At 42.4% G+C, this 21,066-nt stretch overlaps 1 protein-coding gene across 3 annotated transcripts in view; it reads right to left on the bottom strand.

Moving 5' to 3' along the window:
- LOC140717142 (uncharacterized) overlaps positions 1-21,066 on the bottom strand; it is a 165,324-nt gene that overhangs the window by 34,487 nt on the left and 109,771 nt on the right. For all 3 annotated transcript variants that reach the window (XM_073030404.1, XM_073030403.1, XM_073030405.1), the window contains exons 4-7: positions 17,480-17,589; positions 8,761-8,986; positions 5,567-5,674; positions 2,988-3,028 (exon numbers count right to left, since the gene is read on the bottom strand). In XM_073030404.1, the coding sequence (XP_072886505.1) occupies positions 2,988-3,028; positions 5,567-5,674; positions 8,761-8,986; positions 17,480-17,589 (485 nt within the window). The remainder of the gene's footprint in view (positions 1-2,987; positions 3,029-5,566; positions 5,675-8,760; positions 8,987-17,479; positions 17,590-21,066) is intronic.

Below are 21,066 nucleotides of genomic sequence, written 5' to 3'. Positions count from 1 at the left end.
GGGCCTGACGTCCCGCTCACCCAGGGAAAGTGGAAGCGCAATACATCGCCTCTCTTTTCCCAGTGTAGTGATCGCCGCGTGGTCACTGTCTGGCTTGCTAGGCAGGAGGCCACTGCAAATGGCCTCTCCTACACTACTGCGTCCGTAGCAACACCTTCTCGTCGGTGCCCCCCCCGTTTCCACCGGGCTTGCTACGTCATGGCACGACCGAGTGTCCATCAGTATAACTGAATGGGTAGGCTGGGCTCGTTAGCCTTGGTTGGCAACCAGCCTAAGGGAAGGACAACTCTGACTCCAAACCCGGGCAGGTGGGGCCCGTCAGCCTTGTCAAGCCATCCACCTAGGAGAAAGACACTCCTATATAACTCCTATGCCCTGAGGACTGCACTGTCACCGTCCCAGCTTGCTAGGCTATGGCAGATGAACCCTGGGTGTAAAGGGTGGGGCCAGTATTGTGCTCACTGCGCTCCACCTAAAAAACCATTCCGAAGGACACGCCCACGTCTACAACCATCCACCAGCCGCCGTGGCCGGGTCTGCCTGTCCTGTATTGACCTCGTCAGCTACCAGCGAGCCTGCAGCAGACGTGGGCAGCCCCCTTCCTAAATCTTCGTTCGCGAAGCCAAGCCATGAATGAATGAATGACTCACCAAGCCCTGTAATGTGAAACATCTGACTAATAAAGGAGATCAGCAGCTGGGCATTTTGTGATAAGTGACTCACCTATTTATTCACTAAAGCCTTTCTGTCATTTACAAGGTATATCAAATTCTGATTGCCTTCCCTGCACTTGGCTGGAGGAGTTTTATTGAAAATCACACACTAAGCTCCAACAGTCAACCCAGTCCAAGATAAAGAAACCTGCTTTATTACCACATCTGATGAAATACTTCATCAGATTTATGAGTCCTGGCAAATGGGTTTCTGCCAGAAAGATCGACTCTTTATTCCTTTCTATAGACGCTGCCTGACCTGCTGAGTTCCTGAAGCATTTTCTGTGTGCTATTCTGGATTCCCGGCATCTGCAGAATCTCTTGTGCTTATGACAAAATACTTTGTTAACAGATCACTATTCCAGATGAAGGATCTCTACCTGAAACATCAGCTGTCCATTTCCCTCTATAGTTGCCGCATAGATAGATAGATAGATAGATAGATAGATAGATAGATAGATAGATAGATAGATAGATAGATAGATAGATAGATAGATAGATAGATAGATAGATAGATACTTTATTCATCCCCATGGGGAAATTCAACTTTTTTTCCAATGTCCCATACACTTGTTGTAGCAAAACTAATAACATACAATACTTAACTCAGTAAAAAAATATGATATGCATCTAAATCCCTATCTCAAAAAGCATTAATAATAGCTTTTAAAAAGTTCTTAAGTCCTGGCGGTTGAATTGTAAAGCCTAATGGCATTGGGGAGTATTGACCTCTTCATCCTGTCTGAGGAGCATTGCATCGACAGTAACCTGTCGCTGAAACTGCTTCTCTGTCTCTGGATGGTGCTATGTAGAGGATGTTCAGAGTTTTCCATAATTGACCGTAGCCTACTCAGCGCCCTTCGCTCAGCTACCGATGTTAAACTCTCCAGTACTTTGCCCACGACAGAGCCCACCTTCCTTACCAGCTTATTAAGACGTGAGGCGTCCCTCTTCTTAATGCTTCCTCCCCAACACGCCACCACAAAGAAGAGGGCGCTCTCCACAACTGACCTATAGAACATCTTCAGCATCTCACTACAGACATTGAATGACGCCAACCTTCTAAGGAAGTACAGTCGACTCTGTGCCTTCCTGCACAAGGCATCTGTGTTGGCAGTCCAGTCTAACTTCTCGTCTAACTGTACTCCCAGATACTTGTAGGTCTTAACCTGCTCCACACATTCTCCATTAATGATCACTGGCTCCATATGAGGCCTAGATCTCCTAAAGTCCACCACCATCTCCTTGGTCTTGGTGATATTGAGACGCAGGTAGTTTGAGTTGCACCATATCACAAAGTCCTGTATCAGTTTCCTATACTCCTCCTCCTCTCCATTCCTGACACACCCCACTATGGCCGTGTCATCAGCGAACTTCTGCACATGGCAGGACTCCGAGTTATATTGGAAGTCTGATGTGTACAGGGTGAACAGGACCGGAGAGAGTACGGTTCCCTGCGGCGCTCCTGTGCTGCTGACCACCGTGTCAGACCTACAGTCTCCCAACCGCACATACTGAAGTCTATCTGTCAAGTAGTCCACTATCCAATCCACCATGTGAGAGTCTACTCCCACCTCCCATGACCTATTAAGTTCCTCCAGCCCTTTTTGCTACTTGATTGCCAAACAGTCTACCTCAAAGAACATTCAAGCTGTCCACCAGTATGGGTCCGTGTCCTGCAGGAAGTATTTGGGGCAGCACAGCAGTGAATGGTTAGCATAACGTTATCACAGAGTCAGCGACCCGAGGTCAATCCCTGCCACTGTCTGTAAGGAATTTTACGTTCTGCTCTTGACTGGCTGGGCTTCCTCCAGGCGCTCTGGTGTCCTCCCACATTCCAAAAACATACGGGTTGGTAGGTTAATTGGTCACGTAGGTGCAAATGGGCAGAGCAGGCTCATTGAGCCGTAAAGGGCCTGTTACCAAGCTGTACCTCTGAATTAAATATTAAAGCTTCATCCTAAGTGTCACCCAAATCCTTTATTTCTATCTTATGGCAAAACAAGAACAACCAAGTACTTAAGAAGACCACTGCCAGCAGAATCCCTCCATGTCAAACACCTCTGAATTAAAAGTAAGTTGTTGAAACCAAATCCTGGAATTCCTTATTCAAGGACACAATGGATATACGGTTACCATAGGGACCGTCTTGTCCAAGAAGGCTACTGAGCTGAAGCTTCACGGAAGCAGTTAGTAATTGGCATTAAATGCAAGTTTTGCAGCAGAGTTCCCATTCCATGACGGAACATAAATAAAAATATTTAAATTACAAACCTTCTTCGGAGTGATTGGCTTTTCACCTCGGGATTCGTTGCCTAAAAAAAAAATCAATGCATCAGTTATACATTTTCTATATAATGTTCCCCCATTCTGCTCTCCCCCCATTTCCACCAGCAGTATGACAGAATCAAATGTGTTAGATTAATAACAAACAATGTATTTAAATCTGAATTTGGTATCACTATTGGTCATTTTGGTAAGTTGCAAACCACAAAGCATGATAGGAAATGTTATCAATACATGATAAGTTTGAGACAGATGGGATGTGTTTTAATTGGTGATGTCTGTGCAAGATTCAAGGGGAGAAGGTCAAAGTAAACATTTGGGAAACTGCAGACGACACAAGTAAGTCATGACAAAGCAAGTGTTAATTCTGATGCTCTTTTAAGATCAGATGCAGAAATCACCTCAAAGAAGTCTCCTCACTGAGCCATCAGGAACATATGGATGAGCAAAAGATGCCCATAAGCTAATCACTTTCATCCAAGACAATCCATGACCCTCAATGGCGAAGCACTACTCTCCTGAGGATAAAAGAAGGGCTGCAAGACATCATCAGCACATCTGAAGAAGGAAGATACACCATGGCCAATAGACACAGAAAGAACAGATGACTACTTGGAGGAAATTGGAAGCAAGAACAGACAATGCATGCTGTTCTTGCTTTTAAGTACCTATATTTTTTTCTGTAATGCTTAGTAACACTTTGAATTCATTAAATAACTTGATTCTCTGCATTTCATGCCAAAATTAGTCATAAATCCCCAGTAACAAAGGATGGGGCTCCTCTATCTCAACTAAGTTATTGCTTCAGAACTGGAAGAACTTCTCCCTCGGTGTTAAAGTTTGAAGTGGAAAATAAACATGAGAAAAGGAGAAAAATTCACTGGATGAATTCCTGAAAGAATATTGAGTTTTACTCCCTTATTCACAGAAAAAAACGTGCTACTTAGCTGCTTACTTCTCTATTAAACAAACCTACAAATTACAAAACAAAACCATACTGTCTGAATTGGCAAAAAGGAAGCATTTTCTGCAGATCAATTTGGTTAAATTCTTCAGGTAGTTTGGCACAGGGATGTGTACCTAATCCCCTGCTCCACAGGCTTTACACTTATGACTGGGTGGCTAAATTCAGCTCCAGTATCTTATACAAGTTTGCCGATGACACCTCTGTAGTGGGCAGTATTGAAGGGGGTGATGAATCAGCATACAGGAGGGAGACTGAAAATTTGTCTGAGCGGTGTCATAACAACAACCCCTCACTCAATGTCAGCAAAACCAAGGAACTGATTGTAGACTTCATGAGAGGGAAACCAGAGGTCCACGAGCTAGTACTCACTGGAGGATCAGAGGTGGAGAGGGTCAGTCATTTTAAATTCCTGGGTGGTACTATATCAGAAGACCTATCTTGGGCTCATCATATAAATGTAATTGCAAAGAAAGCACAGCAGTGCCTCAACTTGCTTAGTTGATGAAGAGATTTCGAAACATAGAAAACCTACAGCACAATACAGGCCCTTCGGCCCACAATGCTGTGCTGAACATGTACTTACTTTAGAAATTACCTAGGGTTACCCATCGCCCTCTATTTTTCTAAGCTCCATGTACCAAAGCATCATCAAAAATTTCTCTACATGTGTGGTGGGAACTGTATTGACTGGCTGCATTCTGGCCTGGTATGGGAACACCAATACCTTTGAGAAGAAAATCCTCCGAAACTTAGTGGATTCAGCCCAGTATATCATGGGTAAAGCCCACCCAACTATTGAGCACATCTGCACGAAATGGTGTTGTAGAAAAGCAGCATCCATCATCAAAAATCCTCACTACCCAGGCCATAGTCTTTCCTCGTTGCTGCCATCAGGTGGAAGGTACAGGTGCCTCAGGTTCAAGAACAATTACTACCCCTCAACCAACAAAAAAGGACTCTCATTCTATTTCTGGTGTTCCCACAACCAATGATCTCACTTTAAGGACTCTTTATCTTATTATTTCATGCTCTCGTTATTTGTTGCTAATTATTTATATTTATGTTGGCACAGTTTGTTTTTCATTGATTCTTTACTGTTATTGTTCTATAGATTTGCCAAGTACACCCACAGTAAAAGGGTCTCAGGGTTGTTTGTGGAGACATGTGTGTACTCTGATAGTAAATTTTACTTTGAACTCCAAACTATACTAAATTATCTTTTATTGTTAAATCATAAAAAGAACAAACATTTAATACATATTTTCCAAAGCTTAGCATTACAGTGACTATTGTCTTTATTGCACCTTATTTCCTAATATTAGATTAATTGATCAAAGGTGTATAATCCCTTAAATGTGAATTGCTTTGCTTTGTTGATATACTTCAAAAATATAAATCTTTTACAATAGGTCCTTGATCTTCTTATGCTTATTTATGGCAGAGTAGATAAGTATGATATGATAGCCTTACTCCATTCATGTAAGAGAATTTTTGAGTTTATGGAATCAGGGAAGCAGGACTTTAACAAAGCTGGTATCAGTAGGCATGAAATCCTAGATGATCATATCACTATAAAAGCATCAGTGTAAGTCACACTCACTCTGAATGATGCAGCTCTTGGAGAGAAACGACGGAAGGGGCTGCTGTTTGTGCTGGAACAATCAGGGATATTTTCCTTTTTCTCCTGTTGCACTCCTGATTTCTCGTCCTGAAATAATATTTAACAACTATTTAAATTATCATATTCTTTCTTGTTTATCCAATAATCAGCCTATTGCAGCTAGGCACATCCCAAGTGAAGGTAATGTAATTCAGTTCAGCCGAACCAGCAATGATCAGTGTCAACAGTCTCTTTCCAAAAAATTGTTTACTTGGATAGAAGAGAAAGAGAGTGGAAAGATGTTGAAATTTGTCACATGTAGAGTGAAATGCATCTCAACACACACACAAATGATAGAGGAACTCAGCAGGTCCGGCAGCATCTATGGAAAAGACTAAACAGTCAACCAGAATCACTGACTGCTTTCTCTTTTCCACAGATGCTGCCTGACCTGCTGAGTTCCTCCAGCATTTTATGTGTGTTGCTTTGCTTACCCAGCATCTGCAGAATTTCTTGCGTCTGTGAACTGTATTGTTTTTTTTTGCATCAATGACCGAAAGTCCAAGGATTGTGCTGGGGACAGCCTGTAGGTGTCACTACTCCTCAGCCACCAGTATAGCTGGCCCACAACTCACCAGCCCTAACCATACAGCACTGTGCAGAAGTCTTAGGCACCCTGCATTTGTTATATGGTTCCAAATGGTATGACATCCACAGAGCCCTGATCTCAATGTCATTTGTTTTTTTTTATTTATTGAGCTGCACTGCAGAAAAGACCTTTCCAGACCTTTGAGCCATGTTGCCCAGCAATTCCCGGTTCAGTCCTAGCCGAATCACTGACAAACTATAATGACCAATTACCCTACCAAGCAGTAAGTCTTTGGACTGTGGAAGGAAACAGTAGCAACTGAAGGAAAACCGTGCAGTCACAGGAAGAACAGGTAGCGGAGGAAATTGAACCCCAGGCATCTGTACTGTAACCCGTTGTGCTAACTGTGGCGTTACCGTGTAACGCCATTGAGGCTTTCTGGGATCACCTGGAGGGTCAAAGGCATGCAAAACAGCCAAAGACTGCAGAGGAACTGTGGCAAGTTCTCCAAGATGCTTGGTAAAACCCACCAGAAGGTTTTCTTATAAATCCTTCAATGTATTTACAATACACCGACAATGTACTTAAGATAATTGAAGCAGCTTTAAAGGCAAAGGGTAGTCACAGCAAGTTGATTTGATTTAGATTTTTATGTTTAATGCTCTTTATAGCAACTAGTTTGATATTTAAAAACTTTTTATTTCTTTATTTTTGAAAGCATCTTTGCTTTACAGATTTTTAAATATATGTACCTATGACTTTTGCACAGCACTGCACATCCTTGGAATATATTGGTCAAGATGGTGGCTACGTACAACACTCCTTCAGTCGCTGTCTTTGGTCAACATCTTTTAAGTTTTTTTACATTTGTCTTTGTCTTGAATGTGATTGTGGAACTATTGGAGCCTGTAAATTGCAGGTTGGAGATCGTTTGGGCACACTGCAGTCTCCAAGAGCGTTCCAGGTGTAGAGACAGCATACGCGAAACTAGCTGTGATAAGGCTGCGGGATGGGGCACGAGCTGATGTTCGATTCCATTTCACCAATTAAACCTTTTATTGTTTGCCGATTAAAGTGACGAGGGAGATTTTTTTAAAAAAGAGACGAATGTCGAAGGTGAGCACCGGCTGCTTGCTGTTTGATTGCAAGTGGTGATTGCTGTGCTGCAGGAGAGGGGAGATTACCTTTTGATCACCGGGGGATCGCTCTGCTAGCACAGAGGAAAAGGCCTGCTGCTGTGCCTGGAGAACGTTACCCAGATTTTCTGTGTTTTGGATTTGGGCTTGGACTATGGACTATTTTTCACATGTTCATAGTTTTTTATATTCCGTGTTTTTTTGCCCAATCTCTCTCATTTTTTGTGTGCAGACAAGGGGTCTTTGTGGGTTGATATGCCTGTTCCAGTTTTGTTAATTTTTCATGCAAGGAGGAGTGATTTGGGGTTTGAAGATTGTGCTTCTGTTCTTTTATTTCTTGGCTTCGTGGCTATCTGGAGAAGAAGGATTTCAGAGTTGTACATTTTGATAATAAATGAACTTTTGTTGCTTGTTTGTATGAAAGGAAAGCAGAGCACCCAAAGGAAACATACAAAGTCTTCAGGAGAGCAAACTAACTCCTTACAGATAACAGCAAGAACTGAACCCCAATTAATGATCGCTGGTGGGCTGTAAAGCAATTCCATTAGCCATTATGCTGACATATTGGCCTGAAATGCGGCACCCGGCTGCCCTGAGTCTACACAAAGTCCACAGCCATTCAGTATGCTTCTCAGTTAAGAGAGTTCGTATTTAAGAATTGACAAAATAAAATTACAAACATTGTAGTTCTGTTTCTGATGGGAGTGGAGCCTTGGTCACATGTCTAAATGGGGAAATAGATAATGTCTGGACACTGAGAAGTCAAAAGCTCTAAGAAAGAGCTTGCCTTTAGAGTCAATGAGCATGGAAATAGGCCCTTTGGCACAAATGGACCATGCCCTATCCAAAATGGTCCCATTTGCCAGGATTTGACCCATAAACTTCGAAACCTCTCCAAGCCATGCACCTGTCCAAATGTCCTCTAGAAGTTGTTACTGTACCTGCCTCCACTATTTCCTCTGGTGGCTGATTCCACATATAGATACCACTCTTCTTGTAGATTAAAAAAAAAGTTGCCCCCAACCTCCCCTTTAATCTTTCCCCTCACCTTAAACTTTTGGCTCCATTTCTTGATACCCAATCTGTGTGTATAAGACTGAGTTCATTCACCATATCTATGGCACTCGTGATTTTATACACCTCTAAAAAGTCGCTTACTTTCACTCTGATAAACCTTTCCTCAGCTCCCTCCAGATTCTACAACTCACGTGCACATTACAGACAATTTACAGCAGCCTATTGACCTATAAAACCCTGATGTCTTTGGGCTACAGGGGGAAACTTGCGTTCACTGACCAAACCCAAAACCCAAGGGAAGTATTGATCACGTCATCAATGTGGACTGTTTATTCATTTCCATAGATGCTGCCTGACCTCCAGCATTTTCTGTGTGCTTCCCTGCAGCATCTGCAGAACCTCTTTGTGATTGTGCAGAATGCAGTGTTGTGGGTTCGATTTCATTGTCATACCTGTAGCCTTGCATTGTTCTTGATTTCTTGCTTGGATGCATCTTCCTGAAGTTTTGCATATCCTTCTCTTTCTTTTCCCTTGGTCTCTGTTGATTTTGTTTGAGATCTGTGGCAATCACTTTCAGCCTTTGTACTGCTATACTCCACCCGAGGGCTTGCATTACTTTCCAGGCTGGGCTGCTTTTTCAGCTTTGTTGGGCTTTTTTCTTCTTTGGGCTTTCCTAAACTGTGTGTGGGCAATTGAAGAAAACATTTTAGATACAAAGACTAGCAGAGAGTAACGCTTCATAGCACTGTCTATTACCATGCTTTTCCCCAGGAAAATCCGCTCCGACACCTGTCCATCACAGATAGGGAGGAGCTTCAGCTGTTCTTAAAGTGACCACAAGATGGAGCTCCACACTGATAGTGCATGGGGAAAGGAAGCCTAAATTAAATTGGATTGAATTGATTTTATTACTTACATTCTTCACATACATGAGGAATAAAAATATTTATGTTATGTCTCTGTCTAAATGTGCAATGTGCATTTTATAATAATTTGTAATAAATAGTATCTACAACAGGACAGTCAATATAGCATAGATACACAATTGTATCAGTGCATATTAATCAGTCTGATGGCCTGGTAGAAGAAGCTGTCCCGGAGCCTGTTGGTCCTGGCTTTTATTTCCCAGATGTCAGCAGCTGGAACAGTTTGTGGTTGGGGTGACTCGGGTCCCTATGATCCTTTAGGCTCTTTTTACACACCTGTAAATGTCCTGAAAAGTGGGAAGTTCACATCTTGAATTAAATATTGAATTAAAATATTTAAGATGTTTTTCTAATGCATAAGTCAAGTTGGGAAAAAAGATCTCTGTGCTTCTTTTGAAATATTTGATCCACTGACAAGACAGTGGTCTAGTGGTTTCCACAGGACAGTCATGATTCATTCTTACAGAGTTGTCGATACATTACATTATATTTTCTGCATGTAATCACTCCATTTCCACGGACAGCAAATACTCTCTGCAGATAAGAGCATTTGTGAAAAGTGGAACAGTAAATGCTTCTGCCTTGGGCCTTCGCAAGGACAGTGGGGAAAGAGAGAAATGAAAGGTGGAGAGGGGAAGGTGGAGAGGGGAAGTGATAGAACAAAAAGAATGTCATTGATAGGAAATGAGAGGCAGTTAAAATCAGAACAGGCTTCTTTAAGGATTATAACAGGATCCTTTTATATTAGGACTATAAAGAATGTAAAAGGAAACTTAAGAAAGAGATTAGAAAAGCTAAAAGAAGTTACGAGTTTGGTTTGGCAAATAAGGTGGAATTAAATCCGAAAGGCTTCTACAGTTATATTAAAAGCAAGAGGATAGTGAGGGATAAAATTGGTCCCTTAGAGAATCAGGGTGGTCAGCTATGTGTGGAGCCAAGGGAGATGGGAGAGATTTTGAACGATTTCTTCTCTTCGGTATTCACTAAGGAGAAGGATATTGAATGGTGTAAGGTATGGGAAACAAGTAAGGAAGTTATGGAACCTATGACAATTAAAGAGGTGCAAGTACTGGTGCTTTTAAGAAATTTAAAAGTGGATAAATCTCCGGATCCTGACCGGATATTCCCCAGGACCTTGAGGGAAGTTTGTGTAGAGATAGCAGGAGCTCTGATGGAGATCTTTCAGATGTCATTAGAAACGGGGATTGTGCCGGAGGATTGGCGTATTGCTCATGTGGTTCCATTGTTTAAAAAGGGTTCTAGAAGTAAGCCTGGCAATTATAGACCTGTCAGTTTGACATCAGTGGTGGGTAAATTAATGGAAAGTATTCTTAGAGATAGTATTTATAATTATCTGGATAGACAGGATCTGATTAGGAGTAGCCAGCATGGATTTGTGCGTGGAAGGTCATGTTTGACAAACCTTATTGAATTTTTTGAAGTAGTTACGAGGAATGTTGACGAGGGTAAGGCAGTGGATGTAGTCTATATGGACTTCAGCAAGGCCTTTGACAAAGTTCCACATGGAAGGTTAGTTAAGAAGGTTCAGTCGTTAGGTATTAATGCTGGAGTAATAAAATGGATTCAACAGTGGCTAGATGGGAGATGCCAGAGAGTAGTGGTGGATAATTGTTTATCGGGATGGAGGCCGGTGACTAGCGGGGTGCCTCAGGGATCTGTTTTGGGCCCAATGTTGTTTGTAATATACATAAATGATCTGGATGATGGGGTGGTAAATTGGATTAGTAAGTATGCTGATGATACTAAGGTAGGAGGTGTTGTGGATAATGAGGTGGGTTTTCAAAGCTTGCAGGGAGATTTATGCCGGTTAGAAGAATGGGCTGAACGTTGGCAGATGGAGTTTAATGCTGAGAAGTGTGAGGTTCTACATTTTGGCAGGAATAATCCAAATAGAACATACAGGGTAAATGGTAGGGCATTGAGGAATGCAGTGGAACAGAGAGATCTAGGAATAACAGTGCATAGTTCCCTGAAGGTGGAGTCTCATGTGGTGGTGAAGAAGGCTTTTGGAACGCTGGCCTTTATAAATCAGAGCATTGAGTACAGAAGTTGGGATGTAATGTTAAAATTGTACAAGACATTGGTAAGGCCAAATTTGGAATATTGTGTACAGTTCTGGTCACCGAATTATAGGAAAGATATCAATAAATTAGAGAGAGTGCAGAGATGATTTACTAGGATGTTACCTGGGTTTCAGCACTTAAGTTACAGAGAAAGGTTGAACAAGTTAGGTCTTTATTCATTGGAGCGTAGAAGGTTGAGGGGGGATTTGATCGAGGTATTTAAAATGTTGAGAGGGATAGATAGAGTTGACGTGAATAGGCTGTTTCCATTGAGAGTAGGGGAGATTCAAACGAGAGGACATGATTTGAGAGTTAGGGGGCAAAAGTTTAAGGGAAACACGAGGGGGTATTTCTTTACTCAGAGAGTGATAGCTGTGTGGAATGAGCTTCCTGTAGAAGTAGTAGAGGCCAGTTCAGTTGTGTCATTTAAGGTAAAATTGGATAGGTATATGGACAGGAAAGGAGTGGAGGGTTATGGGCTGAGTGCGGGTAGGTGGGACTAGGTGAGATTAAGAGTTCGGCACGGACTAGGAGGGCCGGAATGGCCTGTTTCCATGCTGTGATTGTTATATGGTTATATGGTTTGTGAAAGGCTGTTTTAGCTAATGCTAAAACATACCCCGAGGCTGGACAAAATAAACAAAGGGAAAAAAAAAGAAATAATGAGCTAAAATGATGGCAAGCAAAGGTTCCAAGGCAGCATAAAGGAAGAAAGTCCTCTACAGTTCATGAATTAGTTATTCAATCCTGCCGGCTGCAATGTGCCCACACAGAAAAGCTTTGTTTCCACTGTGCCTCATTGGGACAGAACAGGAGACCATAGTGAAACCCTCAGCACGAGAGTGAGGTGAAATTGTTGCCTCTGCAGCTTCCGTTGTGCCTCATTGGGACAGTGAAAGGGATCAGGCAACATGGGAGTGAGATGGTAGTTACAGTGACAGGCATCCAGAAGCCCAGGGCCATTCCTGTGGGCTGAACACTGATGGTCCACAAAGCCACCACCCTATCTGCATTTGGCTTCTTCTGTGTAAAGGAGGCCATGTTGTGACGACTGAGCAGAGTACACCCGATTGTAAGACTCAGCTAGAAGTGTTGCAATGAAGGAATTAGGAATCTGCAAAACAGGTAACAAGAATGAGTCGAGGGTGGAGGAGGTAGACAGAACTTTTGCTTGGGTTCTCTGAATCATGGGAAGGGAAGATGTAAAAGGACAGGCGTTGCATCTTATGTGATTGCGTGGGAAACTGCAGATTTTCATACAAGGAAGTAAGATCAAACGGTTGTAGTCAATTACTTTTGTTGTGCACTCACAGTTAATGAAAACATGGATACAATCACACAAGTTGGGAACTGCATGTAATTTAAAGGCTCCCCAATGGAACACCAGATTTAATTTCACTTAATCACCCCACAACAGCAATTAAGAGGTGTGCCAGTTAAGTAATTCTTTTTTTGTTGATGCTCAGTTTGGTATTAAATCAAAACACAGCATCCAACTTAGGCCCCAAAAATGGCTGACTTACTGCTGTGTGCTGGATAGACTACAGTTTAATGGTTCCACAGAGCAACAGTGAGGAATGTGATGCCATAACAATTTTAAACTGATATTCAATAAAACCAAATTCTGTGTTTTTTTTTGCTAAAATCTTGTTATCGTGCTCTCTAAATAAGTAAATACGTAATTTCAAGTCAAGTCAGGTCAAGTCAACTTTTATTGTCATTTTGACCATAACTCCTGTTACAGTGCATAGTGAAAATGAGACAATGTTTTTCAGGACCATGGAGTTACATAACACAGTACAAAAAACTAGACTGAACTATGTAATAAAAAAAAAACACAACACAACACTGGACTGCATAAAGTGCACAAAAACAGTGCAGTTATTACAATAAATAATAAACAGGACAATAGGGCAAGGTGTCAGTCCAGGCTTCGGGTATTGAGGAGTCTGATAGCTTGGGGGAAGAAACTGTTACATAGTCTGGTCGTGAGAGCCCGAATGCTTCGGAGCCTTTTCCCAGATAGCAGGAGGGGGAAGAGATTGCATGAGGGGTGCATGGGGTCCTTCATAATGCTGTTTCCTTTGCGAAAGCAGTGTGGTAGTGTAAACGTCCGTGATAGTGGGAAGAGAGACCCCGATGATCTTCTCAGCTGACCTCACTATCCGCTGCAGGGTCTTGTGATCCAAGACGGTGCAATTTCCATGCCAGGCAGTGATGCAGCTGCTCAGGATGCTCTCAATACAACCCCTGTAGAATGTGATGAGGATGGGGGGTGGGAGATGGACTTTCCTCAGCCTTCGCAAGATGTAGAGACGCTGCTGGGCTTTCTTAGCTATGGAGCTGGTGTTGAGGGACCAGGTGAGATTCTCTGTCAGGTGAACACCAAGAAATTTGGTGCTCTTTATGATCTCTACCGAGGAGCTGTCGATGTTCAGCGGGAAGTGGTCGCTCCGTGCCGTCCTGAAGTCAACAACCATCTCTTTTTTTTGTTCACATTAAGAGACAGGTTGTTGGCTCTGCACCTGTCCGTTAGCCGCTGCTCCTCCTCTCTGTAAGCTGACTCGTCGTTCTTGCTGATGAGACCTACCACGGTCGTGTCATCGGTGAACTTGATGATGTCGTTTGAGCTGTGTGTTGCAGCACAGTCGTGGGTCACCAGAGGGAACAGCAGTGGACTGAGCATGCAACCCTGGGGAGCCCCCGTGCTCAGTGTGATGGTGTTGGAGATGCTGCTCCCGATCCGGATGACTGAGGTCTCCCAGTCAGGAAGTCTAGGATCCAGTTGCAGAGGGAGGTGTTCAGGCCCAATAGGCTCAGCTTTCCAATCAGTTTCTGAGGGACGATTGTGTTGAATGCTGAACTGAAGTCTATGAACTGCATTCGAACATATGTGTCTTTTTTGTCCAGGTGGGTTAGGGCCAGGTGGAGGGTGATGGCAATGGCATCATCTGTTGAGCGGTTGGGACGGTACGCAAACTGCAGGGGGTCCAGTGAGGGGGGCAGCAGGGTCTTGATGTGCCTCATGACGAGCCTCTCGAAACACTTCATGATGATGGATGTGAGTGCAATGGAACGGTAGTCATTTAGGCAGGACACTGAAGACTTCTTCGGCACGGGGACGATGGTGGCGGCCTTGAAGCACGTTGGAACGGTGGCGCTGCTCAGGGAGATGTTGAAGATGTCAGTGAGAACATCTGCTAGCTGGTTTCCCTAATTTAAACCAAAGCTTAGTATTGTACAGCACTGCCATACATTTTGTAGACAGCAGGCTGAGGTAAGAATTTAAGGAGATAAAGTATGGAATCACAGTCCTCTATTTCCTGATAAAGTAGTGGCAAAGTCAAGAACATGGTATACAGCTGTTTTATACCAGTGGCACTGTGCATAGAAACTGCCGTCCATTGGTAAAGACTCGAGCCACTGTGCACAGTTCCACTGGTTGAGACAAAACTCCTTAAAGCAGTTTTACAGATAAACACCATCAGGTGGAAGACCCGAGCAAATATTCAACATTGTACATCAATCCAACAATGTGGACTCCTGTGTAATCCTAATCTATTGATTGTTGTTACATAATTGTGTTTGAAATTCACATTGTGGGTCAAAGGGCCTGTTCTTGGGCTGTACTGACCCATATTCTGATTGCCTAGAAGGATGTGAAGACTACGGGGTAGTGACTACTTCAGGCCGTGTGTAATACACGGTCTGTTCACACACATATGTCCCACCCAATCCCACCACTGAACCTGTCGTTAGTAATTCCAAGCAATGATTGGGGATTTTCTGCCATTCATCTTTGGCGTGCTTAGGTGTCAAAGAACGGCCTTCCTCCACTGGGGCAGATGCGATTGCAGACAAGAAATAAATCTGCATGGGTGTGATGCAGGTATTACTTGTGTGCTGATGGGAAGGGAGAAGGGAGGGTGGGATCCTTAGATTGTACTGTGGGTGGAGGAGAAATAAACCATAGGGCAAGGACAGGAGGTGTTACCAGTGTTGTGTGGATGTGGAGAAGCATTCAGGGGACCATCTGGTTCTGGTTATGTGGTGGGGTTTTGGAGGTGGGGAGGATGGGGAGTAGATTTGGCATTCTCTGGCACTGGTCTGTGGTGAGGAGATGAGACAGTCCAGTCGTGTTATGTGGCTGAAGTAGGGTAGCGCAGGGAGGCTATGGTGGATGGGAATGAAAATGAATTAGAGATGGTGCAGCTTTGATTGCACTGGAGAGAGGGGGCATTAGAGAATAGCAGCCATAATCCGAGAACAAGCGGAAGCCTTCAACGACAAGCTATAGGCAGTAAATGTCTTTGAAGTGACCACATCAGCATGAATAATCACTGCTTTTTGTGAAGGGTGCAGACTATTGGCCCATAGTGTGTAGGGGAAAGGGAGGGGTAGTAGGACTGATTTGTAAACTGACATGACCCCTAAAACATTCTCATTTGCACTGGCCAAACATACAGACTGCAGGTTAGGTGATTTCAAATCAAAAACCCCAAAGTGAGAGCAAGGGAGGTTCCACACTGGCTACCTTGTCACTTCGCACGATCAAACATTGTCATAGTTATATTTGCATTTAGGGTGTTTGCGTATCCAAAAACAACACCGTATAACATTGTGATAAAGGAGGATGGTTGTACTCAAAACTTTTAGACTATATGTACTATCCTCTCCCAAAAGGTGTGATTAAATGTTCAGAGTTGTCTTAAGAATTAAGATATGCCCGCATTGTAATTATGTGATTCAAAGAAACCATTTGTCTATGACCCAATATTGGAGTGAACTCAGCAACTGTAAACTTTGAAATTAGATTTAAAATATTTAAAATTAGACTTCAGCTGTTATATTTGTCTTCAAAAGATTGGTTATAAAAGATTAACTTTTATTTATCACATGTATTTCAAAACATACAGTAAAATGCTTTGCTTGTGTCAAATCAAATCAAATCAGTAAAGGTTGTGCTAGGCTGTGCTTCCAGCGCTAACAATAACATGCCGACAACGCACTCAAGCTAACCGCACATCGTTGTCGAGTGGGAGGAGACCCATATGGTCATGGGGAGAATGTACCAAATCCATGTAGGCAGCAGCAGGAAATGATCCCCTGTCAGAGATCACGGGCACTGTAAAGTGGTGCACTAACAGCTAAGCTAAGTTCAGGAAGGTCCTTCCACCAGGGTCCCTCTGAATGTCTGCTAGTACTGAATAAGGACCATCTTGATCTAGCTTTGGTCTCCATCTGTCACAACAGAGGGAGTAGGGCACGAGGGCTCTGGTATTGCAGGGAGCAGCAGGCACGCACAAAGTCACAACCACAATGCAGTGGGTAAGACTGAATGTCAGGAACTATACCGTCATTGTTGTACAGAGGAGGAGAGCAGAGAGAGAATTGGAGGAGGTCTGGGGTATCAGCAGTGAGGAGTTTGGATTGTGGGTTGTTATTGCGTGGGAATGTTGGAATCTGTCTGAAGGACATTGGAGTGTTGTAATTTGGTTTGTGATTTTATAGGGTTCTTCTCTGAGGATTCCAGTATGTATTTTACTTGCTTTCAGGTATCCCAACCTTCACTGCAGCAGTCAGGTGACTTTGTCCTGGGAGAGCCCATTGATGAACACTACCACAACTTCTCCTATCTGGCTGCTGCTCTCTCACCCCCCCCCCCCCCCCCATCTCTAACACATTCCGTGTTCTATTTAAAAGAAGAATTGCATGAAAAATGGCATCATTCAGTGCTCCTTTGCAGAAGAAATTGACTTGTGGGTCACAACAGGAAGTACCCAAAACAAACCAGAAATGTTTATAATTTTGCTTCAGTCTTGGAGAACTAAAAAAACCCTTCATTTTTAAAAATAAAACATCAAGCCATTAAATTTCCAGACAACACTGATTAAACTGATTTTCATGCTTTATATGATATACCTGTAAACTGTTCAGGGGAGATTTATAGGCATGAATAATTTCTTATTTAATATGATGAATTACATTAAAATAAGTCATTTTGAATATTTAGATCTTTAAAGGAATGGATGAGAGTTTTCTCATTGAAGTCAAAGGATCTTACTTTTTCCAATCAGATGCAGATGATAGGAGGCCTGCAGTATAAAGTGTGGAAGGAAAAATAAAGCACTGCATAATTTATATTGAAAAGGCATTCTTACCTGATAAAGGCCCGTGTAGTGTGTAAAGGACTGAGAGGTGATTGATGGCCGGTATTGCCTATGTCAGAATGATTCTGCATGCTGGCTGCTCTGCTGTTGGTCTCCTTTTCCTGCTCAAAAGTAAGAAATTTATTGACTGACTGAAGAAAATACTGAATATTTTTAATCATCTTATACAACCTATTGCTACAGGAATCCTTTATATCTCAATGCCCATTAAGTAAAGTTTACAAATAAACACTGGCAACATTTTCAATGATGTTCCTCTTAATTTCTGACGTGCTGATAAGGGCTCCATCATGGTGGCCCAGGAAATGCCCAAATTCACTGGGTCCCAACTTCATTTAGGAACTTTGCCCACCTTTGTCACATCTTACAATCTACAAATTAAAGATGCTGACTAATAACAGGCATTGAGAACTCACAGTTCCTTGTCGATAAGCAATTCAGCATCAGTGTGAACAGTTGGAAGAGAATACATATTTAGCGATCAGTAAAAATAATGGCACGTTCACTGATCACTTTGACAGTGTTCAACATGCATAAAGTGTGACATTGGGTAGACCTGTATTATTAAAAAGACATTTCCATTACTATGCTAAAATAATAAAAACAAGAGATTCTGCAGATGCTGGGAATCCAGAGTAACACACACAATGCTGGAGGAACCCAACAGGTCAGGCAGCATCTATGGAAATGGATAGATAGTCGACTTTTCAGGCTGATACCCTATATCAGGTCCTTATTCCTCTCCAGAGATCCTCTCTGACTTGTTGAGTCCCTCCAGCATTTGGAGTGTGTTACTGTGCTATTTGCTATATAAACATAAATAGGCTCCAATTTGACATGCTAATTAGAATCAGTCGAAATGAAAACAGTACAGCTTGTAGTATTGTGGACCAAGATGCATTTTCACAAAAGATGGTGTACGGTATTGGGTTTGCTGACTGCAAAGCTCTAAACTCACATAAAGATCTTAAGCCCTATTCAATACAGATAGCTATGGGTACCCCCACTAAAGGGAGGTTATACTGTTAGCCACCAACTCTTCACAGGCTATATCCTCCATGGTGAGTTTAGCTGCTAATACCCACTATTTGAGTGGCAGGTTACTCCTCCCCTCCCCACCATGGAGCAGATACGTCCAGTTAACAAAGTAGTTCAAACACAGTTCAGTTATTTTTAGAGATGCACATTTAAATTTAGATATGATTCTTAAAACTCACAGAGGTTTTCTATCTTATGAAGCATTTCCAAATTACAAACTGTTTTTAAAATACAAAGGATTTCCAAAACAGCGGTACAATTCCTATAAACTAAAGACATACAGTTCCAAGGAGTTACAGATGAACGAGCATCCATCGCAGAAATCAAAGGCAGAGGAATGGATTCTAGTCTTCCTGTCAGTCTTCTGATCGTTCCTTGACCGTTCCTGAGAAGCCGACTGCTCTCTTACATTTGTACTGTTTTATGCCACTTGGGTGACTTCACATACATGTGAGATCCACAGTCTCCTTCAGCAAAGGAGACCACAAGACTGTATGCTTAGCCCCCTGCCCTACTTGCTTTATACTTATGACTGTGGGGCTAAGTGTAGCTCCAATCCCATATTTAAGTGTCCTGACAACACTTGTGCTGTTGGCTGAATCAAGGGTGGTGATGAATCAGCGTATAGGAGGGAGACTGAAAATCTGGCTCAGTGGATCCACAACACCTTTGCACTGAAAGTCAGCAAGATCAAGGAGATGATTATTGACTTCAAGAAGAGGAAACTAAAGGTCCATGAATCATTGCTCATGGAGGATCAGAGTTGGAGAGGACCAGCAACTTCAAAATCCTCAGTGTTATCGTTTCAGTGGTCTTGTCCTGGATCCACCATGTCAGTGCCATTACGAAGAAAGCACAGCAGCACCCTACTATCCAAGAAGTTTGCGAAGATTTGGCAATCATCTTGGGAAGTTCTATCAATGTCAGGTGGAGAATATATTGACTAGTTGCATCATGGCCTGTTATGGCAACACCAATGCCCAGGTATAGGAAAGCCTAAAAATGTAGTGGATATGGCCTAATCCATCACAGGTATAGCCCTCCCAACCACTAAGTACTGCCACAGTAAATCTACATCCATCATCAAGGACTCCACCATCCAGAACATGATCTCTTCTTACTGCTGCCTGTGGGAGCCTCAGAACCTACACCTCCAGGTTCAGAAACAGGCATTATCCCTCAATCATACAGCTCTTGAATGAAAAGGGATAACTCAACTTCACTCACCCCATCACTGAACTCTTTCCACAACCCATGCACTCACTTTCAAGGTCTTGTCATCTTGATATTCATTGCTTATTTAGTTCTTCTTATTATTTTTTTCTCTTTCTTTTTGTATTTGCTCAGTTTGTTGTGTTTTGTTTTTGCACATTGGTTGTTGTCTGTCCTGTTGGGTGTGGTTTTTCATTGGTTTTATTGTATTTCATGAATTTACTGTGATTGCCTGCAAGAAAATGAATCTCAGGGTTGTATATCATGATGCAATATTCTATGTGCTTTGATAATAAATTTACTTTGTAGTTCGAACTTTGAACAAATCTTCCAACCATTGATAGATGATCTAATTGATGTGCAAAGTGATACTATCAATTTGATCTGCATATCTCCTTGAACTAAATAACTTTGCTGTTTGTTGTCCGGTTCAATGCAGGCCAGTTAGCATAACCTCACTGTCTCACAGTGCATCTCCTGTGCAGTCAGCCCTATGCTGTGGGCCAGCAGTCTGTGCTCTACTGACAATGTTATCAGTTTGGAAACCTGTCCTTTTAAATTCAGACTGCCTATTGCTTGCCAATTACATTAAGAACTGAAGAATGGCTTGTGTTTGAAAGAAGCTGAACAAAGAATATTGGTTTGAATTTTAACATGCTCAAAAACATCTCTTTGATGTCTAGAGGTGTCATCTGCTGTGTTAGAAGACTGATCTTGACAAAAAGACCCTCTGGCCCTAGACAGTGAATATCTATGACAATGGCACCTATTAAATTATTTTTTAAAGTATTTCTAAGACCTGAATTCTTTTAGCTATTCATTATTCAGAATCTAGGTATCATTGACAAAGCCAGCACATCCTTAATTGAAGGAGATGCCAAGCTACCTTCTTGTACCACTATACACCTTCTGATGAAGATACGCCCACAGTGCTGTTGGGAAGAGGAGTATTCTGGATTTAGACTTGGTGATGAAGGAACTTTGATGTTGTTTCAAGACAGGAGAACTATCATAAGACTGGGAGGGGAACTCGAAGGTGCTACACCTGTAAGTCTCATGCACCCACCGTGCTTATTTTTCTTGATGGTAGAGTTGAGAAATGCTGTCAGTGTGATCTACTTAGTTATTAATCTATGGGACGCTCATATCAATTTGGACAGCAGTCACACTAAAAGACTGACTTGGCTGAGAGTGACCACATCATGAGCAAATTGCTGCTGAGGACAATGCCAGGTGGTTCACCCCATTTTATTCTTTCTTTTTGATGGATTATTTATGGCACAGCTGAACATAAGAAAACGTTAGGAGGAGACTCATTATCTCCTTGA

This window comes from Hemitrygon akajei, chromosome 27, assembly GCF_048418815.1.
Source record: "Hemitrygon akajei chromosome 27, sHemAka1.3, whole genome shotgun sequence".
In the NCBI taxonomy this organism is placed as follows: domain Eukaryota; kingdom Metazoa; phylum Chordata; class Chondrichthyes; order Myliobatiformes; family Dasyatidae; genus Hemitrygon; species Hemitrygon akajei.
Note: the sequence above shows the minus strand (reverse complement) of the source record. Positions and strands in the feature narration are given on the sequence as shown.